General features: G+C 39.1%; 1 protein-coding gene across 3 annotated transcripts in view; it reads right to left on the bottom strand.

Annotated features, from left to right (window-relative positions):
- SMARCAL1 (SNF2 related chromatin remodeling annealing helicase 1) overlaps positions 1-15,723 on the bottom strand; it is a 35,025-nt gene extending 19,302 nt beyond the window's left edge. The window contains exons 1-10 of one of the 3 annotated variants that reach the window (XM_087712465.1): positions 15,626-15,723; positions 14,991-15,104; positions 11,045-12,007; positions 8,658-8,708; positions 7,760-8,020; positions 7,441-7,491; positions 5,400-5,583; positions 5,138-5,288; positions 3,729-3,887; positions 438-503 (exon numbers count right to left, since the gene is read on the bottom strand). In XM_087712465.1, the coding sequence (XP_087568591.1) occupies positions 438-503; positions 3,729-3,887; positions 5,138-5,288; positions 5,400-5,583; positions 7,441-7,491; positions 7,760-8,020; positions 8,658-8,708; positions 11,045-11,975 (1,854 nt within the window). In that variant the 5' untranslated portion in view covers positions 11,976-12,007; positions 14,991-15,104; positions 15,626-15,723. Of the gene's footprint in view, positions 1-437; positions 504-3,728; positions 3,888-5,137; positions 5,289-5,399; positions 5,584-7,440; positions 7,492-7,759; positions 8,021-8,657; positions 8,709-11,044; positions 12,020-14,990; positions 15,105-15,540 lie in introns of all 3 variants that reach the window. The other 2 variants (XM_087712472.1, XM_087712456.1) reach the window with 2 other exon arrangements.
- Positions 15,724-16,680: the final 957 nt, after the last annotated feature.

The raw sequence follows: 16,680 nt of genomic DNA, 5'->3' as shown, positions 1-16,680 counted from the left end.
TCTAAAACCTCTCCATATCCGATACTTCTGGCAAAAACATATGCTGTTGTGTTGATCACAACATAAAAACTGGACCTTAGACCTAAGAGTGCTTGCCCACAAGAAATAACCTTTGAATCTTTTCTTTTGAGTCAAAGAATCATAATGAGCAACTGTGAATAGGGGAAAAAAAATCTGGTGTCCTATTTACATTCGTTCACAGGGAGACAGTATAATGAGTTAGGCTTTAGAGTCAAAGCCATTTCAGTATATTCTTCAGGGGGATGTTTAAGCTCTAACTCTTGAGTTGTATCTGTAATGCTGCTGTTTAATATCTATAACCTTCTCATAAGTGCCTAACCAAAACACACACACACACACACACACACACACACACACACAAGGCTTTTGAACACACAGGGCCTAACAGTCTCTACACTCACAATTCGTATACTCACCTTTAAGAGAGGCATTGCAGTCTGACACCGAGCCGTTTTACTGTTCTTAAGAAAATGGGATTCATCCTGAAATTGGAGAAATGGAAACACAATAAATTTTGAACAGTAGGAAAACTGCTTTGGGGGCTGGTTTTGAATAAATAGCTCTGAAGTATTTTATGCACTGTGTGTTTTGAGCCCAGAAATAGATCAACCTCAATAGGCCCAGCAATAAGGTAAATGAAAAACCAACACAACACAAGGTGATTTATTGGAAATGTAATTCATTGATAACAATCACCCAAGTCTGTGTTTTCCAATCAACAATCGCAGCCAATGATACAAGGGAAGTGGAAGAAAAACCCTTCTAAACTATTACTATTCTTTTATTATCACAAGATCTACCTCATCTTATATACAGAATAACTATCAGTCCCCTGCTATACCAACCTTTCCAAATAAAGGGGTTAATGAGAAATATAAGAAAGGAGGAAATCTAATTAGGAACCAACTGGTTTGCTGTTAAAGGCTCACCAGGTAGATAATAACCTACCATTTGAGAGCTCCCTTCCGGTAATGAATTCTCTCCTGAGTGCCGTTAGGAGACGGAGCTTCAGGACAATGAGGAAATTGGAAACGTCTCTGGAAGTGTACTCATCTTGTCTGCATTTCAGCAAGTAAGCAGCCATGCAGAGAAAGGATAATAGACCCCCCTTCAACTCTAAGATGCCTGCTTTCTCCACCTTGATTAGTGATAAGATTATGCTAATAACAGTCACCAGCAGAGGGAGAATTGAAGACAAAAATGGCAGAGCAGAGCACTCCATGGGGGCTATTTCACAGTGAAATACAAACTCAGAACTCTGCAAGATAGTCAGCAAGAACATCATTAAACCATATTTGTTTATATGAGGGATTTACACGTTGCCCTAATTATGTTATGTTTGTTTATTAGTCTTGTATGCCGCCCACTCCCGAAGGACTTCGGGCGGCTTACAATAAAAAGGGGGAAGGGAGTTAAGATATTTGAATTAATATGAGTTAATGGAAGAGAAGCACCAAAGCATGTTGTAACCAGTTGATATACTTCTTCTTTTTTATAATAGATACCTGTGTTTTGTTCTTTTTTCCTGCCTTGTCCTTTGTCGTTTTTGTCTCTTTTTTTGTTCTATTTTTTTTTTGCCTTTTCTTTTTGATTTTTTCTTTTCCCACTGGTGTGGGCAGGTATTGTTCAAGATTATTACTTGTATTAATACTTTTAAATAATAATTACAGTCAAATGAAAATGGATATATAATAATGCTTAAGTTAATATGAGTTATGTTTGTTGACCGTGGAGGATCTGAAATCGATTGATACATTTTCTACAGATGTAAAGAAAGATGCTGTACTTGTTTCAATTAAAATTAAAAAACATTTATTTAAAAAAAAGGGGGGGGAAGGGAATAAATAAGACAAACAACAATTTAAAATACAACAACATTCATAGTTACCGTGGGGCTGGATACTTCAACAGCCCCCGGCCTGCCGGAGCAGCCAGGACTTAGTGGCTTTACGGAAGGCCTGGAGGGTCGTAAGGGTCCGGATCTCCACGGGGAGCTCGTTCCAGAGGGCCGGAGCTGCAACAGAGAAGGCGCTCCCCCGGGGGGTCGCCAGCCGACATTGGCTGGCAGATGGGATCCGGAGAAGGCCTAGTCTGTGCGATCGAATCGGTCTTTGGGAGGTAATTGGCAGGAGGCGGTCTCTCAGGTACCCAGATCCGATGCCATGAAGGGCTTTATAAGTAACGACTAGCACCTTGAAGCGTGTCCGGAGACCAATGGGCAGCCAGTGCAGCTCGCGGAGGATAGGTGTAACGTGGGTGTACCTAGGTGCACCCACAATCGCTCGTGCAGCTGTGTTCTGGACTAACTGAAGTCTTCGGACACTCTTCAAGGGCAGCCCCATGTAGAGCGCATTACAGTAATCCAGTCTTGAGGTCACGAGGGCGTGGGTGACTATCCGAAGGGCCTCCCGGTCCAGGTAGGGTCGCAATTGGTGCACCAGGCGGACCTGGGCAAAGGTCCCCCTGGTCACAGCTGACAAATGATGTTCTAACGTCAGCTGTGCATCCAGGAGGACTCCCAAGTTGCGAACCCTCTCTGAGGGCCGTATGGTTTCACCCCCTAGGCTAAGGGATGGAATAGCTGGACCATTTTTGGGAGGGAGCATCAATAGCAACTCGGTCTTGTCGGGATTGAATGCAAGCTTGTTCGCTCCCATCCAGACCCTAACAGCCTCCAGGCACTGGCACATCACTTCTACTGCTTCACTGAGTTGGCACGGGGTGGACAGATACAATTGAGTGTCGTCCGCATATTGGTGGTATTTAATCCCGTGCCGTCATATGATCTCACCCAGGGGCTTCATGTAGTACAGGTAGTCCTTGGCTAACAACCATTCACCCGGTGATTGTTCGATGTTATTAATAGAGCTGAAGGAGGAGAGGGCCGGTCCTCAAAGTTGCAGCTGTTGCGTGAGCCTGATTTGAGCCCTTGGCAGCCATCCTGAAATTATGATGGCTTTCTGGCTTCCAACAAGCGAAGACAGTGGGGAGGCCAATAGGAAGTTGCAAATAGAGATTGTGTAAAGTTATTGGGCCTAATAAACTGTACAAGATTAATGACTGCAATGGGGGATTGCTACAACTGTCACCATAAGTTTCTGGGGTCATGTGCTGTCACACTTTATGACCATGTCGCTTAGCAACAGAGTTCCCAGTCACAACTATTACTGGGAACTACCTATATTTATTCTGTATTAACATGAAGATACTGACCAGGGGCAGGCAGTCAGTTTCTAAGAAGTCATTCTTTGATGGTAAGACAGAATAATTCCTGTGCACTCTTGTGAGGATCAGGACACACTTCTAACATGCAAGGTCAACAATACAAGAACAGAGTTCATGGTCATCCTTTATCTACAGTAGACTAGAGATAAATTTTTATATTTCTAAAAATACAAAAAAAAGTTGCTTACAGTTATTTTTTCAGCAATCAATTTAAGCAGTTTGTCACAATTGTTTAACTACGTTACCTTAAAATGGTCATTACATAGAGATTCAAATCTTAACATAAAACATTAATGTAGCCTATGCAAATATTAGCTTTCAGCTGAGTTATCCTATCAGGATACCAACAGCTGAGACAAGTTTTAAAATCCAGATTATGCATAGGAAGCCACTGCATGTTATTCCCATTATGCTGAAACAGGTTTCCCACCTCTATCTGTAACAGTCCATCAAAATTAGGTCACCTCCTGAAGGCCACTTACAACAATCACAACTTGGAAGGGGTTTTTGAGCTGCTTCTTAATCTTGCTGAGAAGGTCAAAACTGACGATGTTAATCAGTTTTGCCGAGACTTGGTCTTTGCCTGTTGCTATGACTCTGATAGTGTCAGGGTTGAGAGAAGGAAGCCATCTATGGAAAGCCTAAAAAAGTAGGGGAAACATAAAGGCAAATAAAATATTTTTTCCCCATTTGAATAGCTTAAAGATTATAGCTAATTTTTAAAAAATTGTTATACTTTATATAGCTCACTTTTAAGTCCACAAATTGCTATGCAATTCCTAACTGTATTCACCTTGCATCATATAGCGATCATTGCTTTTTATTGTTTTTTACATTCGGTTTTTATCTTTGTAAGCTGCCTGGAGTCACCAAGAATGAGTTGGGCCGCCGTATAAATTTTCTTATATAAAATAAATAAAAAATACTTGAAGCTGGTCAAAATATAAATGTGGAATTGAAAGCAGCAACATTTAAAAATAATAATACACTTCCATTACTTTTTCAGGTGGTAAGCTAGTTTTGAGACTTTGTTTCTTGTTTTTCTTCCCCTTCTAGAAATAAGTATTTCCTTAAAATATCACATTCTCTTGTCTTAAAGCATGCCTTACAATGCAGACATTTTCACAGAAATGCCCCAATCTGCATTGGGACTGAAAAGGTGCGGCGGGCGCCCCCATTGCTATAAGGCGTTCCATCCAAAATGTTCAACCTGATAAGGATGATTTGCATAACAACAGTTTGTTTTAATCATGATTTGTTGAACAAGTCACAGTGGTCTTATTTATACAATATTAAGCCATAAACTAGGTATATGTAACTTAGCTCTTGGCACCTAGATTTATAGTGCTTTACAACCCTTTCTGAGTGGTTTACAGAGTTAGCATAATTGCCCCCAACAATCTGGGTCATTTTACTGACCTCAGAAGGAGGGAAGGAGGAGTCAACCTTGAGCTGGTCAGGATCAAATTCCTGACAGTGGCCAGAGTTAGCCTGTAATACTGCCTTCTAACTACTGCGCCACCACAGCTTCTATAACATGTAACATTTTTCAGGTCACTCTTTTAAAAGCAGGTAAGTCCCAAATGCAGAATGGAAAGGCCAACGATAAAAAAAAAAACCCTTGAGCTGTTCTTAAAATGTACTCAAAAAGGTGAAATAATATCCCCTTACTTTTCAAACATCTATTTTGAAAACCCAAAATAAAATTACTGCCTTTTTCAAATAATTAATGAAAACAAAACAGAAATAAAGGAACAGTATTCAAGGATAGCACTTTCCTATGGTCTTATCAGACTTGAAGCTAGTGAAAAAAAATCCCACCATCTTTCAGAATATAAAAGCTACCGTTAAGTACCACTGATAAGCAAAGCTCTGCAGAAGAAGACATTACCTCAGCCCACGTATATCTCACAGAAGAAGGAGCTACCACCAGCAAGGGCCATTCTTTTCGATAATAAGCAGCGATGCAGATTGCCTGGATAGTTTTCCCTAAACCCATGTCATCTGCAAGGAGCAAACGACCTTCCCTGTAGATAGCAAAACTGTAGGCGATAAAACAAAAAGGCAAGGCTGTTGCTTATAAGTGTGTCAGGGCCAACATGTCCAGCATAGGTTGGGCATGCTCTCTGAAGAGGACTGAGGACTTGACTCACTCTACGCCTTCTCTCTGGAATGGCAGAAGGCTCGTCACAAGTTTAGGATCCACTCCTACAAGGTCTGCTTCCGGGGGATCTGTTGCTTTTGAGAGAGATTTCTCAAATTGCGTCACAAAGGCCATTATTACTGGTTTGGGTAGTGGTTTCAGCTGAACATCTGGAAGGCTCTTTACTAGTTCCACTGGAAATATAGACAGAACAGATTGGTCAAAAAAAGAAAATCTATAAAGTCACCCATCTAATATATCAATTCTGGTCAGCTAACAACCTTTAACCTGAGCTTAAAGGTTGTTATAATTTATGAAATGAAAATCAGCAAAAAGATTATGCCTCTTTACCTCTATTCCTAGAAAGTGATGTGTGTGTGTGTGTGTGTGTGTGAGAGAGAGAGAAGTGTAAGTGTATAAGTGTAAGTGAATACTCAATTAAGAAAGGATTCCAAACCACCCAAAATCCAAACATTATTTTATGTCAAGCCCTAATTCTAGCAATTTATTTTTAAACAATGAAAATATTGCTGCATTGTCTTAGGCCTTTCAACCAAACATTTCTCAACCTTTTTTGACAAAAGAAAGTCCTGAAATACAGAAATTGAAAAGTAAAAAGTAATTCTGACAATTTACTCAGGAATTCAAATCTGAACTCTCTTTGTCTATCATAAGAGGTTTAGTACTGACAGCAAACTACAGGCTGTTTATTTCTCTAAAGTAGCCAGATTAGACCTCCTACTATCCAGACAAAATCCTTTATTGCAAAAGCACATAAATATATGAAAAGATTTATATTTGTAATTGTAGGATACATATGCTAAGTGTTAAGTATGCTTCCTTTGCTTTGATCTACACTACACTACAACAAGACAAATAGGCTGTCTCTGCTGAAACAGAGACCCCATAAGGTTACGCTGCTCAGAAAGCCACACGTTAGAATTATATGCTGGCAAACTGCAGCTATTACATCCTTTTTACTGCTTTGCAAAAGAGGAGGAAATTAGAATGTTTCAGAAGCTGGAGTGATTCATTCAGGAGATGCTTTATTTCTTGTTCCAAATGATCTTTTATCTTAATACAATGAAGCAATTTAGGTAATAGCTAAATGCGCATAGCTGAATATAGAGACAGAATGGAGGGAGGGAGGGAGGGGGAGAGAGAGAGAGAGAGAGAGGGAGGGAGGGAGGGAGGGAGGGAGGAGATACTCTTAGTAAAAGGATGAAACATATCCAAGACAATGCATTGAAGCAACCAAAAGAATATCAAACCAATTTCCCATACTTACGTCCCTAGCCACAAAGAAAACTGCTTTTTTAAATAGATGATGTTCACGCAGTTCCTTACTTAAACACAGCAGCAAAAACAAAGTGTGCACTGGATTGAACTAATTCTAAATAATTGGGTAGATAACATTTTCAAGAAAACAAGGAGAATCTGATTAGTGTGTTGTCTTCTCTTCCACACAAAAAGCAATAGCTGGCATATTTCTATCAAGTTCAGCAGTTTGACTGCTCTAGAAGACCATTTCTCAAGACCCCTGCAATGGGGCCTTTCCAGTCACCCCACACAGAAGCAGAAGACGCATTAGCAACTGTGCCAACTTTGGCAGACAACTGCATTGTTTTCAAGACATGTTTCAAAGTGATGCACAGCCTTGCTCCAAACTGAACTGAAGAGAAGCAGAATAAACTTTGGAATGACTTCAGAATAAAATTTAGTCAAAATATCCCCATCAAAGTCTTCCTACACAGGACTCCTATGTTATAAAAAGAAGTTTTTTAAAAATTAACCTGTCAATCATATAATTGCTTCTAGTGCCATCATGTGAAAGCTGTAAGCAATCATTTTCAATTAAAGAATCAGAGAATTCCGGCAAAATGCATTACTATGTCAGTTATCTCTACTTTAGAGGCACATGTTAAGAACTGTATTGCGTGAGCCGACCAGAGTTATGGTACATAAGGTGGGTGGCTACATGTCTTTTTAATCAATAAAATAAAACAAGTCTTTCAAAAATCTGTGGACACTAAGAAAAGAACATTTCTTACTTAGTCTTAGGTAATCCTCCAGTAAGAAATTCCATTTTCTGGTCTTCATATCTGCAAGGATCATAGTAAAGAATCTGGGTAAGTATAGGAATGAACAAACATCAGGCTTCAAAGAAATACAGTGGGGGTGGGGGAGAGGAAAACTATGAGAAGTAACCAGATTTCAAAAACAGTATCACAAATGCAAAGTTAAACTAGAATGTTCATATGTTTTTTAATCAGTTCTAGTAGCTTTCTAAGTAACAGAAACAAAGACTATATTAAGATATAGTAACCACCGCTGTACTGTTCAAGTTCAGATAACAGCTATCTTAATCACCATAAATCCTGGAATTCACTTGCTTGAACACTCCTACGATGTTGGCAGCATAGCCAATATCTACTTCAAACCGAGAATAGGAAATCAGAATGCATCTTCCTTTGAGGGTTGCTGATGGTTTCTGCCAGCCGGTACATGTCTTCAAGAGGGATCTCAGCTGAGAATTTTGGCTAGCAGAAGATGATTCTCCACCGCTGGTCATTTTCTCCATTCCTTCCAGGGATGTCAAAGAGACGGAGGGAAATTGCTCTACTTTTTCCACTGGGGATAAAAGCAGATTTCAAAGAAGAGAAAAAGAAAGACGAAACAGATAATCAGAATAAAACCATCAACTTCCAAGAAGAATGGAAAAGAGAAGGATCGAAGACAGACCAGAGACTTTCAAATGCAGAAGAAAAACAGAACAGGTCTGAGATTATTATCAGTGCCCACCACTGCCCACTGAGGAGGCTAAGAAAATGTATCATACTGTTACTCTACTCTGAATTCAGCATTGTTTTATGATTTGGATAGCACTTAAAAAAATAAAACTTTACAGCTAGTTGAAATTTTCCAATATTGCAGAGTTGCCTCTTTGAAATATTAAGCTATAACCTCTGGGTTTTTTGCTTTTTTTGTAAGGCTGGTAAATTTCCGACTAGTTAAACAAAACTGTTGAAGTCATTTTAAACTATCTATTTTTCAAAACTATGGTCTGTTTCTTTGAATATAACTTTCCTTTACAGATAAAAGTATGTGAATGTATCTTTGAATAAATTGATGAATATAAATGATTTCCACCACTAATTAAGCTAATGGTATTAATCGTCTCATAGGCTTTCCAAAACCACATTTCTCTGCTAAACTCTTCCAAATTTAGAGGATTTCAAAACAGAATTCCAACTGACTAATTACTTACTGAGCTCGCCATAGTCTTCAAGACTGAAATTCCACATCCTTGTTTCTGGATCTGAAGTAAAAGGAAGTTAAAAATAATAATTTAAAGTCAGGAATATTATATTGTACTTAGAAAGGCTAAAACATACCAAGAAGATCAATTTGGTGTACTAGTTAGGATACCAGGTGAGACATTGGAAGACTGCAAGTTCTTGTCCCACCTTAGACATGAAACCACTGGGTTACTTTATGCCAGTCACCTCTGTGTCATAGGAAGTAGACAAGGGCAAACCACTTCCAAAATCTTGGCAAGAGATTTTGCTGCATGGACTTGTTCAGGTAGTCCCAAGGGGTGAACACTAACTCAAAGGAACAATAAATGTAAGATCACTGGCATAAGAAATCTTTGTATCAAGATAACTTATTTAGAATGTACAGTATATATAGATCAACCATGTACTAGACTTACAAAGAGCCAGAGACTAATTATTATAATTTATGAGATCACTGTAAAGAGATTATTTGAATAAATGTAGATGATCCTTTGCACATGAGTTCACAATTGACGTGCCAAGGCAGAGAAAGTCATCCAAGTTTGACATATAATAGATAGATAGATAGATAGATAGATAGATAGATAGATAGATAGATAGATAGATAGATAGATAGATAGATAATGTAGAGATATATAGAGATATAGATATAGATAGATAGTCTCTTGTATATGGTAACTTATTTTATTAAATTTTATTATATATAAACCTTTAGTTGTAGTTAAATTGAATAAAATATTTTTAAATTCCACATACCACTCGCCATTGTAAAACAAATCAGATATAATAGTGTTTTACGCCTTATTCTCAGAGACAATATACATGACTGAAAATGACAACACATATTATCATATGAGTTGTCTAATTTTATGAGTAGAAGTGCCATTTAGAAAAGGCTACTGTACTTAGAAATACACATGTATCTCCTTAGCGGAGATGTAAATGAATCTTCATTATGCCTGCTCTAGTCTGTCAAAGTGCTACCTCGATTGGTACTCCCAGGCCTCTGCACCCTAATCATAATTCTTTGTTAACAAAGACATCCTATTACACCAGAAACATAATTCTATTTTTTCCTTCTTTTACAGATATCAACAATGGTAAACAGTACAGATCTTTTTCTTTTCAAAAAGCTAAATATACTTCAAGCCCTGATTATCATAAATAAGCACGAGTCCTGTTTCCAGACAGGAGTCAGCAGGAATAAGAAATAAGATGTGCATAGATATATACTTAGATTAATAAACAGAAAGATTTTACATTTATTAGTTGCAATGACATGACTAATAAAATAAGCATTTTGAAATGGGGAAGTCACAGATGTTGGGCATCATCCCCATTAAGGAAAAATGCTCTTTAATCTAGCATGAAACTGAATTTAAGAGTTTATTACAGCCAACGTTTTAAGCTGATAGGTACTTCTTCTTCATCACTCCTGTATGGCGCTCTCATTTACCCATTAAAACAGTTGCACAGGCAAGATTCTCCAACCTTCATGACATAGCTGCTTTTCTTCTTCAGCTACTGTTCTACACCCAATGGCGACTATAGTACAGATAGTCCTTGACCTACCACGATTTGTTTAGTAACAAGTTACAACTGAAAAGTGACATTTTTTTACACTTAAGACTATTATAGCAACCATGATCACATGACCAAAATTTGAATACTTGGCAACTGGCATGTATTTATGATGGTTGCAATGTTGTGATCCCTTTTTGCAAACTTCTGACAAGCAAAGTCAATGGAGAAGCCAGTTTCACTCAACAACCATGTGTTACTAACTCAACAATGGCAGGGATTCACTTAATAACTGTAACATGAAAGACCGTAAAATGGGGCACAACTCACTTAATAACTGCCTTACTTAGCAACAGAAATTTTGGGCTCAATTGGAATCATAAGTTGAGGACTACCTGTATGTGGGAAAGGAAGTCTGTTTTTGTGCCTTTAAAGTTTATAAATGGCCTGAAACTATCTCACCCACAACAGACCATTTTTGGAACCTTTTCAACATAGATAGCAATAGCACTTAGATTATAAACTGCTTCACAGTGCTTTACAGTCCTTTCTAAGGGTTTGCAGAATCAGCATATTGCTCCCCAACAATCAGGGTCCTCATTTTACTGACCTCGGAAGGATGGAAGGCTGAATAAATTTTGAGCTGGTCAGGATTGAACTACTGACTACTAAATTAGCCTGCAATACTGAATTCTAATCACTGCACCTCCATGGCCAAAATCAAGGTAAAAAATAAAAATAAAGCTATTTCTGCATGATTCACAATATTTAGCACAATCTCGATGGGAAAGGTCTTTAAAAACACAGCGAACTGAACAATAAGAGCTACACTTACCATACTTTTTGCTTGGTAAACTTCTGAATATCTCAATGAGCTCTGTGTTATATCCAATCTCAACTCTGAATCGGCCTTCTGAATGGTTTATACATTTTCCTTTGAGAATTCTGTGATTTTTCTGTTCAGACATCTCAGGCACATTGCCTGGAACCCTACAAACAGTAGAACTTTGTTCTCTGCCCCCTTTTACAGAAGCCAAAAGGGGTTTTGTACCATAAAACTGCAATGCATTACTCCCTTTTTTCTTGGCACAGTCTAGATTTCTGGTACCTGAATGCATTGGACAATCCCTTACAGTGGTTCCACCTGCATCCAGCCATGTTGCCTGTTTAAGGAGACCCTGCTTGCCAACAGATTTGTTCTGACTCTGTACAGGGTGTAAATTCATATTAGCAGCTAAAATAGTCTGATGCTGGTCTCCAGTATTCTGGCCTGCTGCACCACATGTAGGCAACTGCAATGGATCAGAATTATATTGGATTATCTGACCTTGTCTGCAAGAACTCTCCGGAGAATGGCAATGAGAATTACTCAGAGAGCTTTGCATTGCTAATGAGGGCTTCTTAGTGCTATCCAACTGTCTGTATAAATTTGGGCTAGAGTCCATTGAATCATCTTTTTGTTGGCCTCCATGTGAAACAGTTGCCTGCTGATTTGAACTACAATGATCAGAACAGATCCGAGGACTTCTCTGCATCAAATGGCTGCCAGGGCCCTGGAGGTGCTGGTTACCAAGGATGGTGTCATAGCTTTGCTTCTTCAAAGGCCGCTGCAGGTTTCCTTGACAGCTATCAAGATTCTGCCTGTCAGAGAGCTTCATAGCAACACCACCCTGCTGAGCTGCCAGTCGCTTTGCTCTCCTTTCCAAAGCCTTTTGCCGGTTCTCCTCGATCTTCCTTTTCTGCTCTTCAGTAAGTCTAGGCAACATTTTTTGTGAGTGCTCACCAAAAGTCACTAGAACTGGAGATGAAACTACAATAAAAACCAGTTCTTTTAACAAATCAGAGAAACCTTAATTAATCATGTGTTTATAGCAACTATTAAGTGATTCATTGCACAATAAAATAAAACCAACATTTTTGAAACAAATAGCACACTTCGTTAAATAGATAACATACATGGGCAATGCAGCTAGCCACTTCTTTAAAGAAGTAGCATCTCCTTTTTATTAGAAAATAGGGAAAATACTTCTTCTGAGATGGTGCTTAACACATTCTTTTTTCATTTATTTATTTATTCATTCATTCTTGCAAAAATGTGTGAAATAGAAAAACAAAAAGATATTGAAACTGTAAAATAGATACAAATAAATAATCAGAGGGAAAAGTATTATTTTAACTGAATCAAACTTTTTTTCCTTTTACTGCCCTGTAATCTCTTAATTTGAGGTAGATTTGGGATGATTGAATGGAGCTGAACATTTACTGGCCAGATGCCCTTCCTGATGTCTATGTGGAGTCATAACCAGTGTTCCCTCTAAGGTGCGCGCTTGCGCGGCTGCGCACATAATATGGAAACACCACGCAGCAGTTTCCAAGTGCCGCACATGATTTTCAATGTTACACTTCCTGTTAGATGAGAGGCCACTCTCCGCTTCCGGCGCTAATTTTTGCGCTCCTGGGCTTTCTTTGCATAATGGCTGGAGTCCCTGCCAATTCTGCTCCAAGCTGCAGAGCACCCAGGCTGATTTCTGTCACAGAAGTTATACCTCTCCACTCTCGGGGCAGAGGCAGGGAAGTTTTGCTCTGTGATTGGTTGCGCCGCCAGATTTAGGAGGCGGGGAGAGAAAGCGGGCATCTCCTGCCCTCTCTTGCTCACACTTGCCGGTTCCCAGGACAATCTAAAGCCAGCAGGGAATGAGCGACGGGTGTTGGCTCCCATTCGGATTGGATTGTGCCCACCCTCTCCTGGCAGAGGCTTCACTTGACTCAAGTGGGGAAGCTCATTAACCGGCTGCTTTGGCGGGGGTCCGCCTGGCTTTCGTGGCACAGTGGTATGGGGCACCGGGCAGAGAAGGCGCCTCTTTTCCTGTTCCTCTTGGTGTTGGCGGGTGAATTTTGGGGAGGGAGGAGGAAAAGTGGCTGCAGAAAGGGATAATGCTGGTATGAACTGAGGTGGAGGGGAGTTTTAGTGGGTGTGAGATCATGCTTTTTGCAAGACGGAGGGTGACGGTCTGGAGCCCTCAATAAAGTAGTAAACAATAAACACCCCCTGCCCCCTCCCTCCTTAGCAATGAATTAAAAACATTTATCTTGAGTTCTCACATTTCAGTAAAACGGTAAAAAATGGGTATTTGCAACGGCTCCTTTAAGAGGTTAGTGCATGTAATTATTGTGAACTTTCCAATTGAAAGATTTTTAGGAGAGGGGGAGGGAATGTTATCTTTTTTGTTCCTGCTGTGTTTTGGGGAATGTCTCCCCCAGTATGGAATACTCTTGCAATACTTTTGCGCACAACATGCAAAATACTAATTACTATCAATTACTTAAATGTCTTTAAAAAGCATAATCACTTACCCTATTTATTTGCCAACTGCAAATAGTTGCAAGATATACTGAATATCAAGAAAATATTGAAATTAGGAGATACAAGCAACAATAATAGCTTTAGAATAATTGGTCATCCTCTGCTGAACCTAGCAGATATAAATATGAACTATTATTCATAAATTCTAGGAAAATGTCCCTTCATGAAAAATTACTTTTTCAGTTAACTCTGCCTGGCATTAGTTGGGGGAACAGAAATATTAGTTGGCCAATTCTAAAAGAGAGCACCACAAAGAACTTAAAAGATTTTTAAGAGAACTGGGTTTTTCATTTATATTATATGTATGAACAGAATTAACACAAATTGCAGATACCAATCAAAAATAAAAAAGGGTGAAATAATGCTCATTTTTAAAAACTCAATGAAAATAAAAACAATATACCAAGAAGGTGGCATACTGGTTGTGATTTGATCTCTTCGGGGGATCCCGGGGATCCCCTATACAAGTATTTTAATATTGCAGACTTGCAGTATTATAAGTCATACTGATATTATAGAACACTTTTAATTAAGCGGGTCCCTTGAATAAACATAACTTTGAGTTTCAAATAATTTTGTTGTTGTCTTAGGTGACATCTGTGAAAAAAATTCAGGTGCTCAGGCATGAAAATGTACTGCTCAAACACTATACTTTTCCACTCACACTGAAAAAAAATTAGAGGGAACATTGGTCATAACATAAATTTTCTCTTTGCGCTCTGAGAGAAAACATTGCTGCTACCTAGAACTGAACTCTCAACCTTCCAAATGGGAAGTGAGCATCTTCACCACTTAGGCCACCACATCAATCACAATTGAATCCAACAATAAAAACATTAAAGTTGCAATCCTATAATTTATGAAGGGCATTTCAGAGACCCTAGGATATTTTAAGTCTCTCCCTCCAAAGACAGGGGGAGGCCTCAATTCTAGAAACTGAATGTCAGTCCCACTAGCTAGGCCAGACAACAAAATCTACCCTGCATGAAAGCCAAGATTAAATTTATTAAGATTGGCTATAATAACCAAATCTTGCATGTCAGATTATGCTCTACTTTCTCCCGCTTCTCATACTCAGGTGGTAACAGGAAGGAACTATTCACCAAATAAAATAAGACATGATATAGCTTGATGTAATGCCCCTTACAATTGCAACTAAGATAGATAACTCTAGGTAAATTTGGCTAAAAGCCGCAACCAATTTTTCAAATATGGAATTAAGAAAAAAAACTGACCTCAAATCCAAAGGAGGCAAAATTCAAGTTTGATTTCTGACGTTTTGGCATATAGGAAGTTTGCTACAGCTGACCTACATATTCTGTTAAGAATCTCAACTGTTTCAAAAATTGAACATTTATAAGAATATTAGCAACCCAGGCCACAAAACACTTAAGTATTTGTAAATATTAAAACATACCTTATGACAATCTTAAAAGGCTGCAAAAGCTAGCAGTTCTTCAGTCGATTTAAAGTAACCTCAGTAAGGCTCAGCCTTTCTTGGAATAGTACATCTTTTTCCTCCAGTGTCACCCTGCAAGCCAACAAACCAGAATAAATTTTGAAACAATTCAAGACTTACAATACCAACATGCCAAAGGGAAGAGCTGAGAAGCAGTTTTCCTCTTTGAAGTGTCAATGGACTTTATGCTTGGTTTTAGCTTTGGTGAACCAGCCATTGTGGTATTATGGGTTGTGCACAAAATCATAGTTTATTCTGCAAAACCTAATTCAAGAGCCACTACTTAGCTCAATGTGCAAATATAATATTCGTGCCTAGCTTAAATAAAGGCTTTTTATTTTCAGGGTTACATCCATCCGAGCCGCACTGCTTCACGAAAGAGTGCAAGACCCTAAAAGTCAACTTTTAAGCATTTACTTTGGACTTTGCTTGGGTCCCGGTGACTCTATCTAAAGCATTGACCCCGATTCCCCCCACCCGTCCACCCCTTTAAGCAATTAAGCCGCACCCAGCTGCTACTTCCCACCAAGAAGCAGAAGCTGCGCTGCACGAGAAACATCCGGTAACTTCGTGGTCCCATCTCCAGGATTCACCTCCCGGGTTGAAGCCTTTCAAGCCTCCTACTAGCCGTTGACTACAATTCCCAACAGAACCTTAAAAGTCACAAATCGCCAACCCCCTCGCGGCGACGTCCATTAAGGAAAGCGTCACGGGAAAAAAAAGTCTCAATGCATCATGGGAAGTGAAGTTTTGTTTCCGCTCAGGCACTACGGTGGGCCACGTCCTAATAAAGTTTACGGACCGAGCATGGAGAGAAAGGGAGCGTTAGGACTAAAGTTAAAGCTGGTTGCTGAAAAGTCGCATTAGAAGGAGCGATATCTGAGGTTCTTGATCTACACCACGTCCGTGGAATAACATCTATTGGGTGTCCATTTATTTTGCGTTGTACAACCTCTATTCAGTTACAAGGAATAGGGCAAATAATTTGTACCAACATAATATGTATAGGATAGGATAGGATTCTTTAGTGGCCAAGTGTGATTGAACATACAATGAGTTTGTCTTTGGTGCATATGCTCTCAGTGTACATAAAAGAAAAGATACGTTCGTCATGAATCATAAGGTATTACACTTAATGATAGTCATAGTGTTGCAGAAAATGACAGGCGTTAGACTTCTCAGGATACAGGAAAAGTTTATTTGGCAGCCAGGTTCAGAAAGCTAGCCCATGGCTAGCATTGCAAGTTCTGAACAACCTTAATTATCGAAGCACGCATTCTTATACATTCTCAAAAGCATTGCAACATGGAAATACTTAACACATTTCTTAACGGTTACCTTGAGGAGAAAACCTTATAAGGAGATGGGATCTTACTTCTTTTGTTTCAGGTATGGCTTACGTGTTATTAACGAACTTTAATTGAACTTTGTGGTTTGGACTTTTAACACAAGTTTCGACATAGGGACGTTGGCGAGAACATCCTGTGGTTAGTGAATGGGGACACTTCCTTTAAGTAACTTCTAACTGTCCCTCTTATTCTATTGCAAGTTCCAACTCTTGTCTATGTGACTTTTAATATAGAAGTAAAGGGGTTCTAAGAGGCTGTCCAGCCTGACCCAGTAGGTTTCACACTTAATGTCCAAATTT

Source organism: Thamnophis sirtalis, unplaced genomic scaffold, assembly GCF_051295495.1.
Source record: "Thamnophis sirtalis isolate CommonGarterSnake01/CBP01778 unplaced genomic scaffold, rThaSir2_p1.2 scaffold_1, whole genome shotgun sequence".
NCBI classification, from domain to species: Eukaryota; Metazoa; Chordata; class Lepidosauria; order Squamata; family Natricidae; genus Thamnophis; species Thamnophis sirtalis.
This window is presented reverse-complemented; position numbering and strand designations above follow the sequence as displayed.